The sequence below is a fragment of the Coturnix japonica genome, chromosome 3 (assembly GCF_001577835.2).
Source record: "Coturnix japonica isolate 7356 chromosome 3, Coturnix japonica 2.1, whole genome shotgun sequence".
Classification (NCBI taxonomy): domain Eukaryota; kingdom Metazoa; phylum Chordata; class Aves; order Galliformes; family Phasianidae; genus Coturnix; species Coturnix japonica.
In genome coordinates this window covers 4,578,688-4,593,876 of record NC_029518.1, presented here as the reverse complement: position 1 = coordinate 4,593,876, position 15,189 = coordinate 4,578,688, and the positions used below count along the sequence as shown (strand labels likewise).

General features: G+C 42.3%; 1 protein-coding gene across 7 annotated transcripts in view; it reads right to left on the bottom strand.

Moving 5' to 3' along the window:
* Positions 1-1,493: 1,493 nt before the first annotated feature.
* ANAPC1 (anaphase promoting complex subunit 1) overlaps positions 1,494-15,189 on the bottom strand; it is a 32,522-nt gene continuing 18,826 nt past the window's right edge. For all 7 annotated transcript variants that reach the window (XM_015856612.2, XM_015856614.2, XM_015856615.2 and 4 more), the window contains 21 exons: positions 14,496-14,767; positions 13,798-14,032; positions 13,263-13,354; positions 12,964-13,098; positions 12,731-12,813; positions 12,498-12,576; positions 11,841-11,915; positions 10,737-10,813; positions 10,376-10,466; positions 10,233-10,286; positions 9,770-9,963; positions 9,459-9,545; positions 8,823-8,940; positions 7,901-7,978; positions 7,416-7,483; positions 5,695-5,830; positions 5,119-5,205; positions 4,515-4,610; positions 4,000-4,198; positions 2,816-2,950; positions 1,494-1,860 (listed from right to left, as the gene is read on the bottom strand). In XM_015856612.2, the coding sequence (XP_015712098.1) occupies positions 1,745-1,860; positions 2,816-2,950; positions 4,000-4,198; positions 4,515-4,610; positions 5,119-5,205; positions 5,695-5,830; positions 7,416-7,483; positions 7,901-7,978; positions 8,823-8,940; positions 9,459-9,545; positions 9,770-9,963; positions 10,233-10,286; positions 10,376-10,466; positions 10,737-10,813; positions 11,841-11,915; positions 12,498-12,576; positions 12,731-12,813; positions 12,964-13,098; positions 13,263-13,354; positions 13,798-14,032; positions 14,496-14,767 (2,507 nt within the window). In that variant the 3' untranslated portion in view covers positions 1,494-1,744. The remainder of the gene's footprint in view (positions 1,861-2,815; positions 2,951-3,999; positions 4,199-4,514; positions 4,611-5,118; positions 5,206-5,694; positions 5,831-7,415; positions 7,484-7,900; positions 7,979-8,822; positions 8,941-9,458; positions 9,546-9,769; positions 9,964-10,232; positions 10,287-10,375; positions 10,467-10,736; positions 10,814-11,840; positions 11,916-12,497; positions 12,577-12,730; positions 12,814-12,963; positions 13,099-13,262; positions 13,355-13,797; positions 14,033-14,495; positions 14,768-15,189) is intronic.

The following is a 15,189-nucleotide window of genomic DNA, read 5'->3' as shown; positions in this document are numbered from 1 at the left end:
TGGGATGGGAGACAGCCAGCCTGAAGCCCAGAGGTTTATTTAAACTCACACACCAAAGGAAGTGCCTGTGGAATAATATAGGTGGGTTTTGGTTTTCTTTTTATAGAACTAAAACCCAAGGTGCCTGTTTTCAGCTGTCATTGAGGCACTGCCAGGTGCTCCCCTCTCTCCCAAAAGCAGATTCTCCATCTCCTCATGCACTCCAGGCAGGAACTTCCTTCAGGTCACATCCGATTTCCTGCAGCACACACTGCTCCACCCAGGGATGAGCTGCACCAGGATTCATCTGCTTTTGCAGCTCCCGCTCTGACCTGGAGCCAGCAGCAGGAGCTGGAGGACAGGCAGCCCATGTCAGTGGGAGCAGCTCAAGGGCAGCTGTTCTGAGTCCCACGCTTTGTCCATCACATCAATTAACCTCCTTTGGAACAGAACATTGACTTTCCTGTGATAGGTGCCCAAAGTTCTGAACGGCTTTAAAAAACGAGGGGGAGGAGATGGGATTTGTCACAGGCTCAATATGGCTGGAATGCAACTCCTTGCTTCAGGACATCTTAAAACCACCGAAACCTCAGTTATTACACAATAGTTCTTTAGGAAAAGAACCCCAACGTTACAAACTTTAAGTGTTCTCAGACATTTTGCTTTGTTCAAAATCACTCTTAGTTGCCTTCACCCATTTCTACCTTCCCTAAGGCCCTCTGGCTCCCCTAGGTGAGGGCTTGGAGAAAAAGGGATGAAGGTCACTGCAGAATGAGATCAAACTTCACATTTCAGAACAGGCCAGCCCAACAACTTGGCTCTGGCTGCTCTTCTAGAAGTAATCATTCAACCTCGGGCTGCTTTTATTGGAGTAACTCCACCTGTTTTATGAAAAATTAAGTGCTTTGCCTGCCCAGAACAAACACAGAGCCAGCCACGCTCCAAGTTCAGTGCGCTGGGGAAATACATCAGGAATTGTAGCAGAGATGAAGGAAACACAAACGAATGCCCAATTATTTAAATTGTCTGTAAGTAGTTTCAGTTCTTGCCCAGACATAACGTAACATAGTGGAGGCAGGTGTTTTCTCAGCAGCAACTGACTAATTGCAGAACAAAGGCTACAAAAGGAAAGAGATGTAAACAGCACCGTGTTGAGTAGATGGAGGACAAGCTGGAGCAAAACAGTTCAGACCCAAAGGAACCTTATTGTTACAGAAGGCTCCATGAGAAGGGGAAAATGGAATGAATGAGACTGAAGGATCATGTCAGCTCTTGAGTAGCAGACTTGGCAAGGCACAAGCAGCATGGCAGGTGGCTGGCTTTCCCTTCCAACCTCAGCCCCAAGAGGAAAAATCAAGTCTGGCATCTTCAGGGCTGCTCATCTCCTGACTGACATCTACAGGACCTCATGGAAGCAAACTAAGATGCACTGCAAGCAAGCTACAAAAACAAGGAAGTTCCGCGGTTCCCAACCAACGTCTTTTCAGAACTCAGCACAAAGTAGGCACTTGAAATTGATCTTTAGTTACGAAAGTAAATTTATTATTTGTTCACTTTTAGATAATTTTTACTCTTGTAACAATTCATATGCAGCTCCTGGTCACAGTTATCACAAAGGGGATGGACTGAAGTTTGTTGTTTGTGAAGATCCCAAATAATAGAACATTTTTACCTTGGTGTTTTTGAACAGCATGGAACAACACTGGCTCTGTCGCTCAGTAACCTCATGTAAAATGAGCATGCTGCAGACTTCCATGCCAGAACACTACAGCACCATGGACTGGGGATTTTTAAGCAACACAGGAGCAAGCCTTAGTAACGCACGAACCAGCACGTTCCACTGCTTGAACTTCAAAAGCATCTCGGAAAAGTTGGTGATTCCTGGAGAGATGACAGAAAACAAAACAACAATCACGTACTGGTGTAACACTCACACAGGAACGGAACTATCAAGAGAGGAAAGTGTCAGTGCTCAGGGAGAACAGCTGGAGATGTACCACCAATTTTGCTGCAGTGCCTGTTTAAAAGCAAGTCCTTGTAACAGAGTTTTAAGACATCTCAGATTTGATTAATATAGCGTGGACTCCCAGAACGGAGGCTCGTATTGGGCAAAGAGAACACAAAAACAGGATTTCCATCAAGGCCTAAACACACCATTAGGCACTTGACTTGAAAGTACTGATGATGAGAACCAGAAGCTTGTACTCATAGGGTGCCACAGATCTAAACATGACTCCTGTGCTGGGAGCTGAGGCCTTTGGCAACATTCCTTTCACCACTGAGGTGGTGACATTCATTGCACACCACCGAGCAAGCCACACAGTTCCCCAAATCAAAGCCCAGCTGCACTCCTTTTGCAGCCTGAGAAACCAAGCTGGTCCTCAGGCAAACGGAGGACTGGTATCTCCCCAGGTTGGGCTCAGGGAGGACCGAAGAAAAGCTGCCACTGGAAATCTAAAAGGGAATGCTATCACTGTGACTAGGGGCTTACAGGAAAGATTTAAGGTCACTTAAGATACAGCTAGCCTAATGAAAGGAACGATTACTCCTGCCATTGGCCATCTCATCTAGTCCTGCTGCCTGTGAGAATATCATTTCCTGCAGGTCTGGAGAAAGCCAAGACTTTCACAGTGGATAACGCTGGCTTCTCTAGTCCTGTATCAAGTCTTTAACTTCAGTGCCCAGACTTGAGGCAATTAACAAAGAATAAAAATTGATGTTGATGGCTTTTGCAGAAGCACGGCCACGTAACAGAGAAGGATGCACTCCATTCAGCATACCAGATCAAACCCAAATGCATGTGTCCACCCAAATTCAGCAGGTACTCCAGCCTTACCTTCCAGGCCTCCAGCTGCCAACTGACCAGGCATTGGGACAGAGTGGTAAACGAGGAAGCACGCCAGCATGTTCTGCTGGGATTCATCTTTGGGTTGCCTGTTTAAGTAGGAACGCAGGCAGACATCCCCTCCAGCTGCAATGTATGAGATACAGTGATGAAATTTAGGGAGCACATGATGGTGGAAGAAAAGGTGAGGCATAACAGTACACCACCAGGAAGAGCTTGCTGAAAAGTCTCCATCTCCCCATAGGAGGTGGGTTAAGGGTTTTCTTTAAAACCTTCTGTTACAGACAGCTTTTACCCTACACCTTGTTTTCTGCTGTGCTCAACCCTCACTCTTGCTCCAGAAAATGATCTTAACTTCTTAAATTAAAGAAATTTCCCCTAAGGTAGCATAAAATCTTCTGAGTTAGTAAAACACTATGGCCATCATACTTAATTCAGTGGATGATGCTGCAGTCCTAATGTACTGAACGCTAAGAAAACTAAAGGTTGGTTGCCCCATCTGAGTTTTGGCACCACAACCACACATGAGAAGATAACATTAATGCATAAACAAACACAGAAGTACTTAAACAGAACAAGAAAATCAATAGTACAAATACCATATTACTGATTTCCTGCTAAAAGAGAGTACCATATCACTCAATTCTGGAGACTCTCCAATCGCAGTATCACTACGTGGTCAGAGAACACTCCAGCATTTGTAGTTTTGGTGTTAATATTTGAGAGATTAAAGACTCAGAAAAAGAACAGCTACTTGGAGGGCAGTAGCTGGAGCTTATCAATTGGACTCAATCGGTCAAACACATTACATTAACCCAGTCTTTCCCTGACAGACTTTCAGTACCATGCTGAAGAAAGACTAAGCAGTAAGCTGGTAGACAAGATATGTAAGCAGCAGTCATATGTGAGCAAGACTTCAGCCCTCTGCATAGGCAGCGTTGCTGAAGAAGTCCCTTCAATTCTAAATCCCATCCTGTTTGTCTCAGGTACGTGATATATGATACTAAGGCTAAAATACATGGCAAACAAGTTGGTGTATGTTAACATTCATTGCCTTCTCCTTTTCAGTACTTTGAGGCAAAAATCAACCTTAATCAGCAATCATCCCCAATCAGAAGGTACTAAGAACACTGAATCATGACCACAGCTGCAGGTTTAAAGTCAGTTCACTATACCTTGAAGCCACTGATCCAGAGCTTTATCAATAGTGCACTTCATCACAGGCAGAAATTCAGAGTTCATGAAGAGTCCTCTGTTTGGATTCCTGCTCATCCTCCCCTGGTGACATCTGGAATTGAAGAATTCTAACACCAGCTTTATCTGCCCCAGCTCAAATGTCTCAGACATTTCTCCTCTTTCCAATCTCCTCACAGCCTAGTAGAGGGAAATACAAAGCAACTGTGAGAATGGGAACTTAATGGAGAAAGGAAAGGAACCCTAAAAACTCCCCTCTCCAAGGGCTCCCCTCTTTAGCACCTACTTAGAAGATCCATCAGTGAACCTCACTGTGTAATTATAATTTCCACAGCCTTAAACTATTTTCCAATTTGCTTTTAAAATCACCACTCCCTTCCTATAAGTTCACCAACATATCCCCTCTATTCTTTGTTTCCATAGAATGGTATGCAATAAACATTCTTATGCCAAAGCAGTTTAAAGAAAACAATAACAAATACAGTATTTACTTCACCTGATCTATTGCTATGTACGTGGGCAGCATCTCTGGTTTTTCTTGGGTAACGCACTCATAGAGAATTGAAGAGAAAAAATCCAGCATTTCCTGTTTCTGATAAAACACATATCTTATGAATTGCACATGCCAGGCACAATTTATTTCAGGTTTTTACACTGCTTCAATTTCCTTCCACTAAAGTCAGCCCATGCACTGATGTTCCACAAACTAATAATAGCTAGGCAATGCCATGCAGCCTGCTTTCTTTCTGGTGATTGTTAATACTAGGTGTAACATAGCTGTATTTTACTTCCTGCCTTAGGTGACTTAGTGCAAAGAAATGCACAGCTCCCTTCTGCAGGACACTGCACAGGGCTCTCAGGATTTGGTCAGTGCAATCCACAATGAGCACAGCACAACCATTGGTGTATTCTGCAGCTTAACCAGCTCTGAGGTTGCATGAACAACTATAGAGTTAGCACTATTTTGTGCTTTCACGCTACAAAGCATCCCTCAGAAAACTCCCACAGGACTGAATTTTGTCCCTCACATCTTAGCAGACTTCTTCCCACCTTTGTTTCATGAAAAAGGAAGCACGGTAGTTCACATGTAGACATCATACCTGGCCCATGTTCACAGTTGGTTTGCAAAAGTACTCAGCAAACAATAATAGAGCAGGATCAGATGTAAAAGCTGAAATATCTTCTGGCTACAAAACAAAACACACTCTTAAAATGGACTTTTTGGTTTCATCACACAATTGAAATAGTGATTTATATCCATCTTTTCCATCCCCAGTACACAAGTGAGAACAGCGCAACCTACGAAAAGCATATCATGGGCAGAACCTGCCTGATTCTTCTGTGATGAACATACATTTGCATGGCAGCTGTTGGCCTAAGCATATTGCACACCTCCCTTAAGCAAAACAAAGGACTTTAGCACTCATAACCTGGTGGCAGTGCTACCTGCTGGAAATAACACAGCCCAAACCTGCTGTGCTTCCCCTTTTGTCTTTCCAGAGGTGACATTCTCAGTTCCTCACAGCCTGTCCTCAGACACTCCTCTGAGGTGACATCACTTCACTGCCAAATCCTTTGTTAACAAAGTTTAGCAGCTTTCACCTCTATGTGCCATGCTGCCCTTGTAAGAAAGCCTCCATGCTGCTCTGCATAAGAACCAGTAAAGGCAGTGATACCTTGAATGACCGTGCTTCGTTCCCATGAGTAATAGTCTGTGCTGAGAAACTGCGCCAGCCCATGGGATCCTCCTTGTAGGAGAGCTGCCCAGCTCTCAGCTTCACGTACAAGACACCACCCTTTGAAAGAATTGATCTGAAATAACAACAGCGGTGCTTACTTTACATTGGCAGATGCCCACAATGAGGCTGACCTGCAAAATAAACATGAACTCCACAGCTTATGCTTTGCCTCTATTATTTAAACTTGCACAAACCAACATTTTTTATGTATCTTCCAGGGAAGACTGCTATTAAATGGTGATGTGGAGGCAGGCAATGGTGATGAAAACAAGGTAAGCCCTGCTAATAAAAGGAGTGTAACTTCCTGAAGCAGGTTTTTGTCCAGCACCCAAGGAAAACCACACAAGCTGGAAGCCACAGCTCTAAAAGCACGCTGCAATGCTGAGCAAGTCCTTCCTCAATGGCAAATAAGCAGAAATGACCCAATACAACCCTTCCTCCCCAACCCTGACCAAGCCTACATATAAAAGCATGCAGCACTTCAAAAGTTACACTGCTGCAAAGCAGCTGCATGTTTACCACATTCAGAGTGTAGGCACCGGAATCCCTGTAACAATCAAGTTCTCCAAACTGAAGGTAACTGCTTTGCATAGTACAAGCAGATTGTGCTGTGTTAAGGCAGGAAAAAAGATTTCTCATATATGCTTTTACCTTCAAAACAATGCCAGCCAAGTCCCTGACACTGGAAAGGTCTTGGGACATGATAGAGTAACCGATGTTGTGACAAGAGATGGCAGAGTCAAAGCATCTGGAGTGCCAGAGAGCAGACAGAGCCAAAGGCAGCAACCTCCTCAGCCACCCATGCTGCTTTCTGCTGCGGCAGTGAGTGCTGGCAGGCTCTTTAGGGGCAAACAAGCACTGAAGTGTTAGCAGTCTCTATAGAAGGACAAAGCTGTGCCCTGCCAGCTCTGGTGTAGCAGATGACTCAGGATGTGTCTGCTGATCTGGAGGACTCCACACTCCACATCAGCTCTGTTATTGCTAAAGGCACGGATCAACAGCCGCAGCATTGTAATGCTTAACTTAATCTCAATGGTGGCATTTCATGTAACAAGAACAACTACGCTGCTGCTGAAAGATGCAGCTGGCTTCTTCCACACTACTCACGGTGACAAGTTACACTGTAGGTTGCTAAAAGCACCAAGTGAGAATGATTTTACTCACAGATACTGTGATTCCGGTAAGATTTCTGTTTTTCACAGTTGCCCAATGGAGAGTTAAAAATGCAGTAAGCACTGTATGCTACATGTAACATCAGAGAAATAGTATTTCACAAAGCGGTAACTGCTGGCTAATTACTGTATCAACAGCCTGGGAAACATGACATCACAACAACTCAAAACTAAACCAAAACCATGAGATTCAGATGGTTTCTGGTGCTGCTAAATCCCGCTACCAATATCTGTGGTTTTTACTATCAGGTTTTCCCCTGACCTGTTTTTTGCATGAATTATTCTCATCAACAGGTGAAACCAACTACGCAGTTTCTTTCTTCGCTTTAAAGCGCCATCAAATGCACAACAGCAATCTGATCAAAAGCAGACTGCTTTGCAAACCGTAGGTGTTACAAGTATGGGAGTGTGTTGGTTTTCTTTTCTCTTTTATTTTGAAATAAATACGAGGTTATTATTCATTTAAGCACTACAAATAGTACTTACTTGAGATGACTTGTTTCGTTGCTTAAATCTATTAGAAGTTCCCAGTACCGTGGTCCCTTCACTCTGATCTGTTGATTTAAGCATTTTTATTATGAGGTATAACCAGAAACGTAACAGGGTTTTCTACGTAAGCCTAAAGCCCTTTCCCTGCCATTACAAGGGGAAATGACCTTTTATCACGTTACCCACTCTGAAAACATGAAGGAGGGACTAGCTTTGTCTCTCTTGCAGTGAAGCTTTTGGTACAGGGAAACCCCTGCTACATCAGATCTTGAAAGCATGACAGCCAAGACCAAAGAGAAGCACGTGCCATGAGACAGCATGTGCACTCACAGTGACAACTGCCTTCAGAGCCACTGCTATAGACAGCATTGTCCACAGCCTGCCTAGTGTTGGGTCAAAGAAACTTCACCAAGTGCTCCTGCACCACAGGCAGCACACAACCCATGTAATTATATTCTCCATTAAACATGGACTTCTTTTACCTGCTTCAGCAAGTGAAGCTCTGGAAGAAGCGTGGGTGCCATCATTTCCTCGGTGGTTTCTTCATACCATTGTGTGCCCTTCAAAATGCCATCAGGATTCACATATTAGTAAAGCTCACTTTCATGTGAAAAGAAAGAAAACGTGCTTCTTGCAACACAGTTGCAGAGGCCAGTCAGTTTCTGTTGCTGAACTCTGACTAAATACATAGCTTAGCATTACCTTTAACATTACAAGACATAAGCCTGAACTAGAGAGCTACTTCTCATAGAAGAATCACCACACAACAGCAGGCACACTCCATTGAAATCCAAAAGTTTGAGAAGAAAATGATAGTATGGATAGCCCTATCTCCTCCCACAGCAAGGAACAGAACTTCAGCATCTTTGCCAGACCCATGGAGGATCTGCACTGCAACACTTCTCCCCTGAAATCTCAGCAACCCCTTCTTTAGGTCTTTCTCAAGCACCACCCATCTCACGTTAATCTATATGAGAATAAACAGTAGAGAAAGCATTCTTCCCCAGAAGGCACATCATGTAGAGAGAGACACCAAGTTGCCAGTCTCAGCAGAATTAGAAGGCAGCTGTTAAACCCACAAACGGCCCCAACCACCTCTGCATCTTTGAAAGTTTTCTCTTTAGAAAAATGAGAACTACAACTCTGGGTCAGCTATTACGTACTTGAAGAGTTTGTGGTGCTTTTTATTTGTCCTGTATTCTCCTCTCTGTGTCATCAAAGCACGTGTAACGTGTGAGTGGGCTGAACACAGCCCTTCAATTATTTGCCTAAAGAATCAGGCTTATCTCCACAACTTGAAAACAAACCCAAAACTGCAGGCCACAACAATGAAAATAGCAGAGCTTTGGTGTATCGGAGTTTTCAGTTGCCTCCCACACCTCCTCAAACGCCTTCACTCCTTACCTTGAATGTAACTTCTAACAGTGCGTAACAAGGAGTGTTTGAGTCCACATCAACGGGTATTAAGAGCCTTGGATCCGCTGCCAGCACGTACAAGTGCCGCAAAGCCTGAAGATGATACCTGTGTGTGGGGAAAGGAAACTCAAGACAAGCAGTACAGGCACAGAATAATCCCAAATAGTAAGCTACACACAGCTCAGTAACTACATACAGCTGTCAACTGAACTGAAGTTAAATTTGGAGTAATTAAGCAGGTTTCAAAGACTTCCTTAACATGGTATGCTTCAGCTAACAAGACAGGACTTCATGAATTTTAATTAAATTCATGAAGAATCATAAACAGACAGATCTTGCATGACTTTTTTTTTGCTGAGCAAGCTGGAACAGATAAGTCATTGTAGCAGAAGCCCCAGGACACCTGTTTGCATTTCCTCATTGATCAATGATCAGAACCATCATCTTACTGCTTCTGCTATTTACATTTCTTCAGGGGATGAACCTCCAAAAAATTAGCTATATCGTGCCTATATAAATTTCCAAGAGAATTTCTCTCTATAACCTCTATTGTAAGGAGATTATTTAGCCTGAAAGTTAAGGAGATATAAACTTTAAAGAAACATGAAGTTAACAAACACTTACCTATTGTCTGTGCTGTGAACAGGGAAGTGAGGGTACAGAGCACAAAGGAGAGCAGCAATGGAAGAATTTGAAGTGCTCAGTGAGTATCTGTTGAAAAACATTATCTATTAGTCTTACTGCCAACAAACACATGCCACTACCACAGATGTTCAATATGTTCTGGTCTCTTGCATTCGGGAAGGACAGTAACAAAGTACAGAAAAGGAATTTACAAGTGTATACCCACTAAAAAAAGAAAAAAATCGTGCACTGCTCCAGCTGTTGCAGAAAAGGTGGGGGAAGAATATGGCTTTAGGAAATGGCAAGTTTACCTTCCTCCTCCCAGAAAGAGAAGCCCCAAAGCCATGTGGTGAGCCAGATGGAATCCATAGTTCATCTCTCCGCCGGTCTTCTTGTGCATGAAACGGCAAAGCTGAAGAACTTTCAAGTTTCCAGAGCCAGCCACCACCATTGCAAGAGACAGCAGCAGGACGCTCAGGCACGTTTCGAGATTATAGTGACCTATCTTCATGTAGAACAGGGAAGGTGTCATTACACATCTGTGGTCAAATGCACTTCTGATCTGTCTAATATGCTGCTGTCTACCCCAGACTTTGAAAAACCACATTCCACAGAAAGAGGGAGAGTGGGGAAACAGTGAAGTCCTTAACAGTGATTCACAACCCTCCTACATGCTGTAAGTCTGTAATACACACAAGTAAGAGGAATGGTTCTGCTTGCATTAAGGTTTCAGTGATGGTAATCAAAGTAGAGAGAAAACTTGGAATAACTTACTATAGAAGCTGTTGGTGCTGACAAACTTTTCAGGAAATCTGTTGCGTATTTATCCTGGAAAGGAAAGAAATGCATGCTGAATAGAGATACAAAGGATAAGCTATAGCTCTATGGATTTTACATGAAGAAATCCAACCTCTTACCAAGCAGTTAAATGCTGCCTTATTTTCTGAGCCAGCAAATCGAAATCCCAGTGACAAACATGCCCCAGCAATGATGTAGACATGAGCTTGCCTAGTAAACAACACGAACAGGAATTGATGAAGTATTTATCTTTTTTATTAATCTGAGTATGCACTAAAAGCTCTTATAATAGGAAAAAAAAAAAAAAAGAAAAAAGACAGACCCTCTCCACTACAGAGAGAATAAATTCCTCAGATACCAGGGAAAGATTTATTTGATCCTGATATGTCTTCAAAAGTTCAGCTGCATTTTATCAGAAGCAGAATTTGGCTTTGTAAAATATTCTTTTATATGCAAGATCATCTTTTACAAGTTACTTACATCAGTGTTTCTAAACTCAGGTCTTCTGATGAAGGCAGCTCTGTTGCATGAAGAGGTATACTGTTCTCTCTTATGATCTATAAAAAAGGGTAAGAGAAAAACGAATAGAGAGGAACCTCTCTAAGCCCTCCAGCCATCAAGTGTTCACGTAATACAAAGTAGGTCTGTTTCAAAGGAACACAAGTTAGCTTTGCTTCAACATGTTACTGCTCCACTGTATTGCTGATCCAGAAAGCACACTTTTTAATGCTTGTGTATCTGGTTCCTTCGATATTTCTAGAACAATGGCATTATTATGTCAGAAGTGTGACAGTGCACTCAGATATCAGAAAACAGAACAGGATGAGATCTTGAGAGGCCAGGGAGTTCATCTCCATCCTGTATTTCTAAAAGATATAATCTAATTTGCTCTTCAAAATCCCAAGCAACATATCCTGGAATACAGTTGATCCTCCTGTAGAGGAGCTTTGCACCGAGTTTGTCTGGTCTTTGCAGAGGAAAGTTTAACTGCTTCCCCCTTCTAGTATCATTGTCATGAAGAATTCCATCCAATAATGCTACACAGGATGTGAGCCGCCAGGGCTCCTGGAACAGTCAAAGAACCCTGCATAACTATTATCTCTGTCACATAAACAAACTAGATGTGTTTAAAATGGCCAGAAACACCTGATGTCTTTAAGTCCAGCAGTCTTTGGTTCAAGCCCTTACTCAAAGAAAAACCATCTTCAAAGCTATATCATATTTGCTCAGGTTATCTTATCCAATTCCACTTTGAATAGTCTCAGAGATTCTGGGCTTTCCTCCTAATGTCTGATCACTCCCCTTGCAAACACTGTTTCCTTACAACACAACAGAAACTCCTATGTTGCAACTTGTGTCTGTTACATTCATCTTTTCCTCCTCTCTTCTCTGGCCTCAATGTGGTATGTGAACAGTGTTAACTGATAGCCCAGCCCACAGCCTCTCTTAAGTCAAATCACATTTCCCCTATTAAGAAAGCGCAGCAAATTAACATATGCTTTATTGTGCAGCTCATGCAACTGAGGAAATGTTCACTTGCACAAGACAGCAGGGTGTAAAACTAGGAAGCATAAATATACCTACTTGAGGCACGTTGCTATCAACCCATTCAGTGCTGGGCATGATGTCATCCCACAAAATCAGACACCGAGCTAAGGTCTAAAAAAGTGATAAAACCAAAAGGTAATAAAGAAAAAAAAAAAAGTTAAATCAGTGTTAGTTTTTAACATATTACAACATGCATCCAGAAATGTAGCTGCTCCCATTAACAGCTCCATTGCTGTTTCTTAGCTTTCATATTAGAAATGGCAAAATAGCTTTTATTTCAGTGCAATTAAAACTCTGCTTGGAGATAAAAGAGACACAGAATAAGCACTTGGGAAGCCTGTATCTTTAGCTGGTAAGCTGACATGAAAGCACATTACAGCTTACACAGATGCTGAGGTTTAACCGTTTGTCAACATTGAAATTAATTTGTGAAAAGCTATAAAACAATCACTTAAACATTCAAATTACTCAGCTCGAGATGTATCCTTCAAATGTTTCTCACCAAATTCTGTCTGTCTAACATAGTGTGAGAAGCAAGCAGAGGCTGTTTGAAGGTATGATTCTAGCTGACAAGTAACAGAGCAGCTATCTGTAGAAAGGGTCCTGTATGACAGGCGTATGGAGTTTATTAAAAAAATAAGATGTATTTTTTACCATCAATAAATAGACTGAGAAATAAAAGAAAAATCTTACTCTCAATAAAAGGAACTCTGGTTTTACAAAGTCCAGCAAGTACATGGTATCTGGTGTTTGAAGCCAATCAGCAATGGATCTGCAGAGCACAGTAAAGGAACAGGGTTTTCAGACTGTATTACAGCAACATGCAAACACCTGAGTGAGCCACATGAGGCAAAGCCAACATTATGGCAGCTCAAACTCCTATCACAAACTACAGCAAAGTGCTTGAGTACCTCCAAAGTTAGTACCTGTTATTTGTCTTTAGGTAGATCATAGCAAAGGCAAGCGTGGCTCCTGGACAAGTAACATCCACATTTATTGTGTCTCCTTCCTGCAAAAACAAGCATATACGTGTATACTAGTTGACTAGGAAAGGTGACATGAGTAAAGATTCAAGATCATTCATTAAGATACAGACTTTCGAAGACTTCTGAGCTAATATTACCTTCCCCTTAAACAAGTAAAGAACACCAACACATACCTTAATTTGGTAACTAGGAGACTTGTGCTTCTCCCTGTGCATTCCTGCTTGGAACCGCCTGTGACCCCCAACCATGTACTGGTAAAGCTGCTCAGGAACATTGAGGTCTGACATACCTATCAGATTACTGCCATGCTAAAGAAGAAAGAAAAGAAATAATAGGCAAGTGTTCCCTTACATAACAACAACAACAACAAAAAAAATCATTTAGCCAAGGGAAGGTTTGAAGATGAAATGATTCTCATTAGCCCTGCCCCAAAAACAATAATTCTTCTACTGAAGCGAAAAGAGGCACTTACTCCCAAGCACACCATGCCCAAGGCTAGTCCAGAAGCCAGTGAATAGGACTCCCTGTCTGTGCAGTACTCCATTTCTGGTCCAGGTGGACGTCCTGAAAAAAAAACCAACAATTACACATACTTTGAAGATCGCTGAGCCTACACAAACACCATCAGCAGAGTTCAAGAGCTGCCACTAGTTCAAAAGACTGCACATATCAGATTATCAGAAACAAGTATAATTCCATCTTAAAGTGCATCCCTTTCTCTATGTAGTGAACTGCAGTCTCTTAACTGAAGTTACACAGACACAAGGATGTTGGTGTTAGAAATAAAATCAGAATTACACAGAACGAAGACAATTCAGATCAGAACTTTACTGTTCAGAAGCTCTCAAAAGAAAAATTCTCAAAGGAAAAAAGATGAGGTTTGGGAAATGTGAGGTGCTTATTGCAGTGGCAGAGGTGTAATTAGAAGATTTATCAACACATTCAGATCACACATACATTGTGACTTTCCCAGTCATCACCTTGTTTTTTTCAGTGCTAGCACCCACCTATTTCAGCCAGCAGAACCTCAGCTGTGTGCCTGTGAGCAGTGCCCTGATAGACAAGGCCTATTCCTATCACAGCAGCCACCTGTACATTGTGGGGGACATCCAGCTCTGTTGAAGTTGGTGGAAGCAGGGCAGGTATGTGGATACTTAGAAGCCGCGTAATGGCCATATCCATCGTGCCCAGCTTGGCAGCAGAAACACCAAGTAACAGTCCAATACTTGTCATCTCATGGCCCTGAGAAAAGAAACACCAGCAACAAAGGAATGCAGGTACATTCAGAAAAGAAAGATGCCTGCCCCAGTATCAAAGACAAGTCTCACATTCTCCCTATACACAATTGCTAAAGCTTTGCAGGCAGCTCTTTAGGAAAATGAATACTAGCTTTTATGGGCATAACTGTATTTCCCAAGTTTATGATCTTGCTATAGAAGCAAACTTCAACCTAAATAAAAATTCTTACACAATGAATTGCTACACGTGGTTATAATACAGATATTCACTTCCTTGTACTCCTGACATACAAGATGTTTTAAGAACCAAAACTATGATTAGCAAAGCATTTCTGATATTTGCCTGCACCAGGAAACTCCCAATTTCAGTTCTTAAATACGCCGCTTTCTTTTTTAAAGCCTGTTTTGTTCACAGAAATCACATCTCAGAAGTATTTTTCTCTGCTGCTTATGAAAGAAGGCCTCACCTTTGTTAAGTAGTCATGTATATTGAGTGTGGCAAGCTTTGTGAGATGCCCACTGAGACCCAGAGCCATGAGGAAGCCAGCATATTCATTTGCTTGTTCAGCATTCTTAGGTTTGTTATAGATAATCCAAGAAGAATCTATCCGTGAAGCAGGTGCTATCTTCAGCCCAGCTGCTACCCCATTGTGAAAGCTAGCCCAGCAAGCCATGTTAGGAGGCACGTCGATATTCCCACTGTTCAGATCAACTGTAGAGTTCCTAGGAGGAGCACGGCCTGCCCATGAAATTGAAATCATTGACAGCAATTAGGTGAATGTAAACCCCGTCAAAACCTGCTCTGAATTTCAGTAGATTGCCAAGTGAACACTGGCAGCATGAATGTCATACTTCCAATCTAAAGACAATCTTAGATGTATCTTAAGGCACAACAGATGACGAGCACAGCACACTGGATAAAAAGCTATGAGGGCTCGCAGTACCTGCTTTCTGTAGACGACACTGAAACAGCTACACATCCTCGGGCAATTGCACTATTCTCTGCCAATCAGAATGTGCCTGATATAATGTCTGCACTAGAAAATAATGTTGGTCTTGACCACTCCAGGAGAAAACACTAGCAAGCAGCAGATTCAAAACAAAAAGTGCTATTCTTTCCCAAAGCCCATTTACACTATAGAAGAAAGACACAGAAGGTGC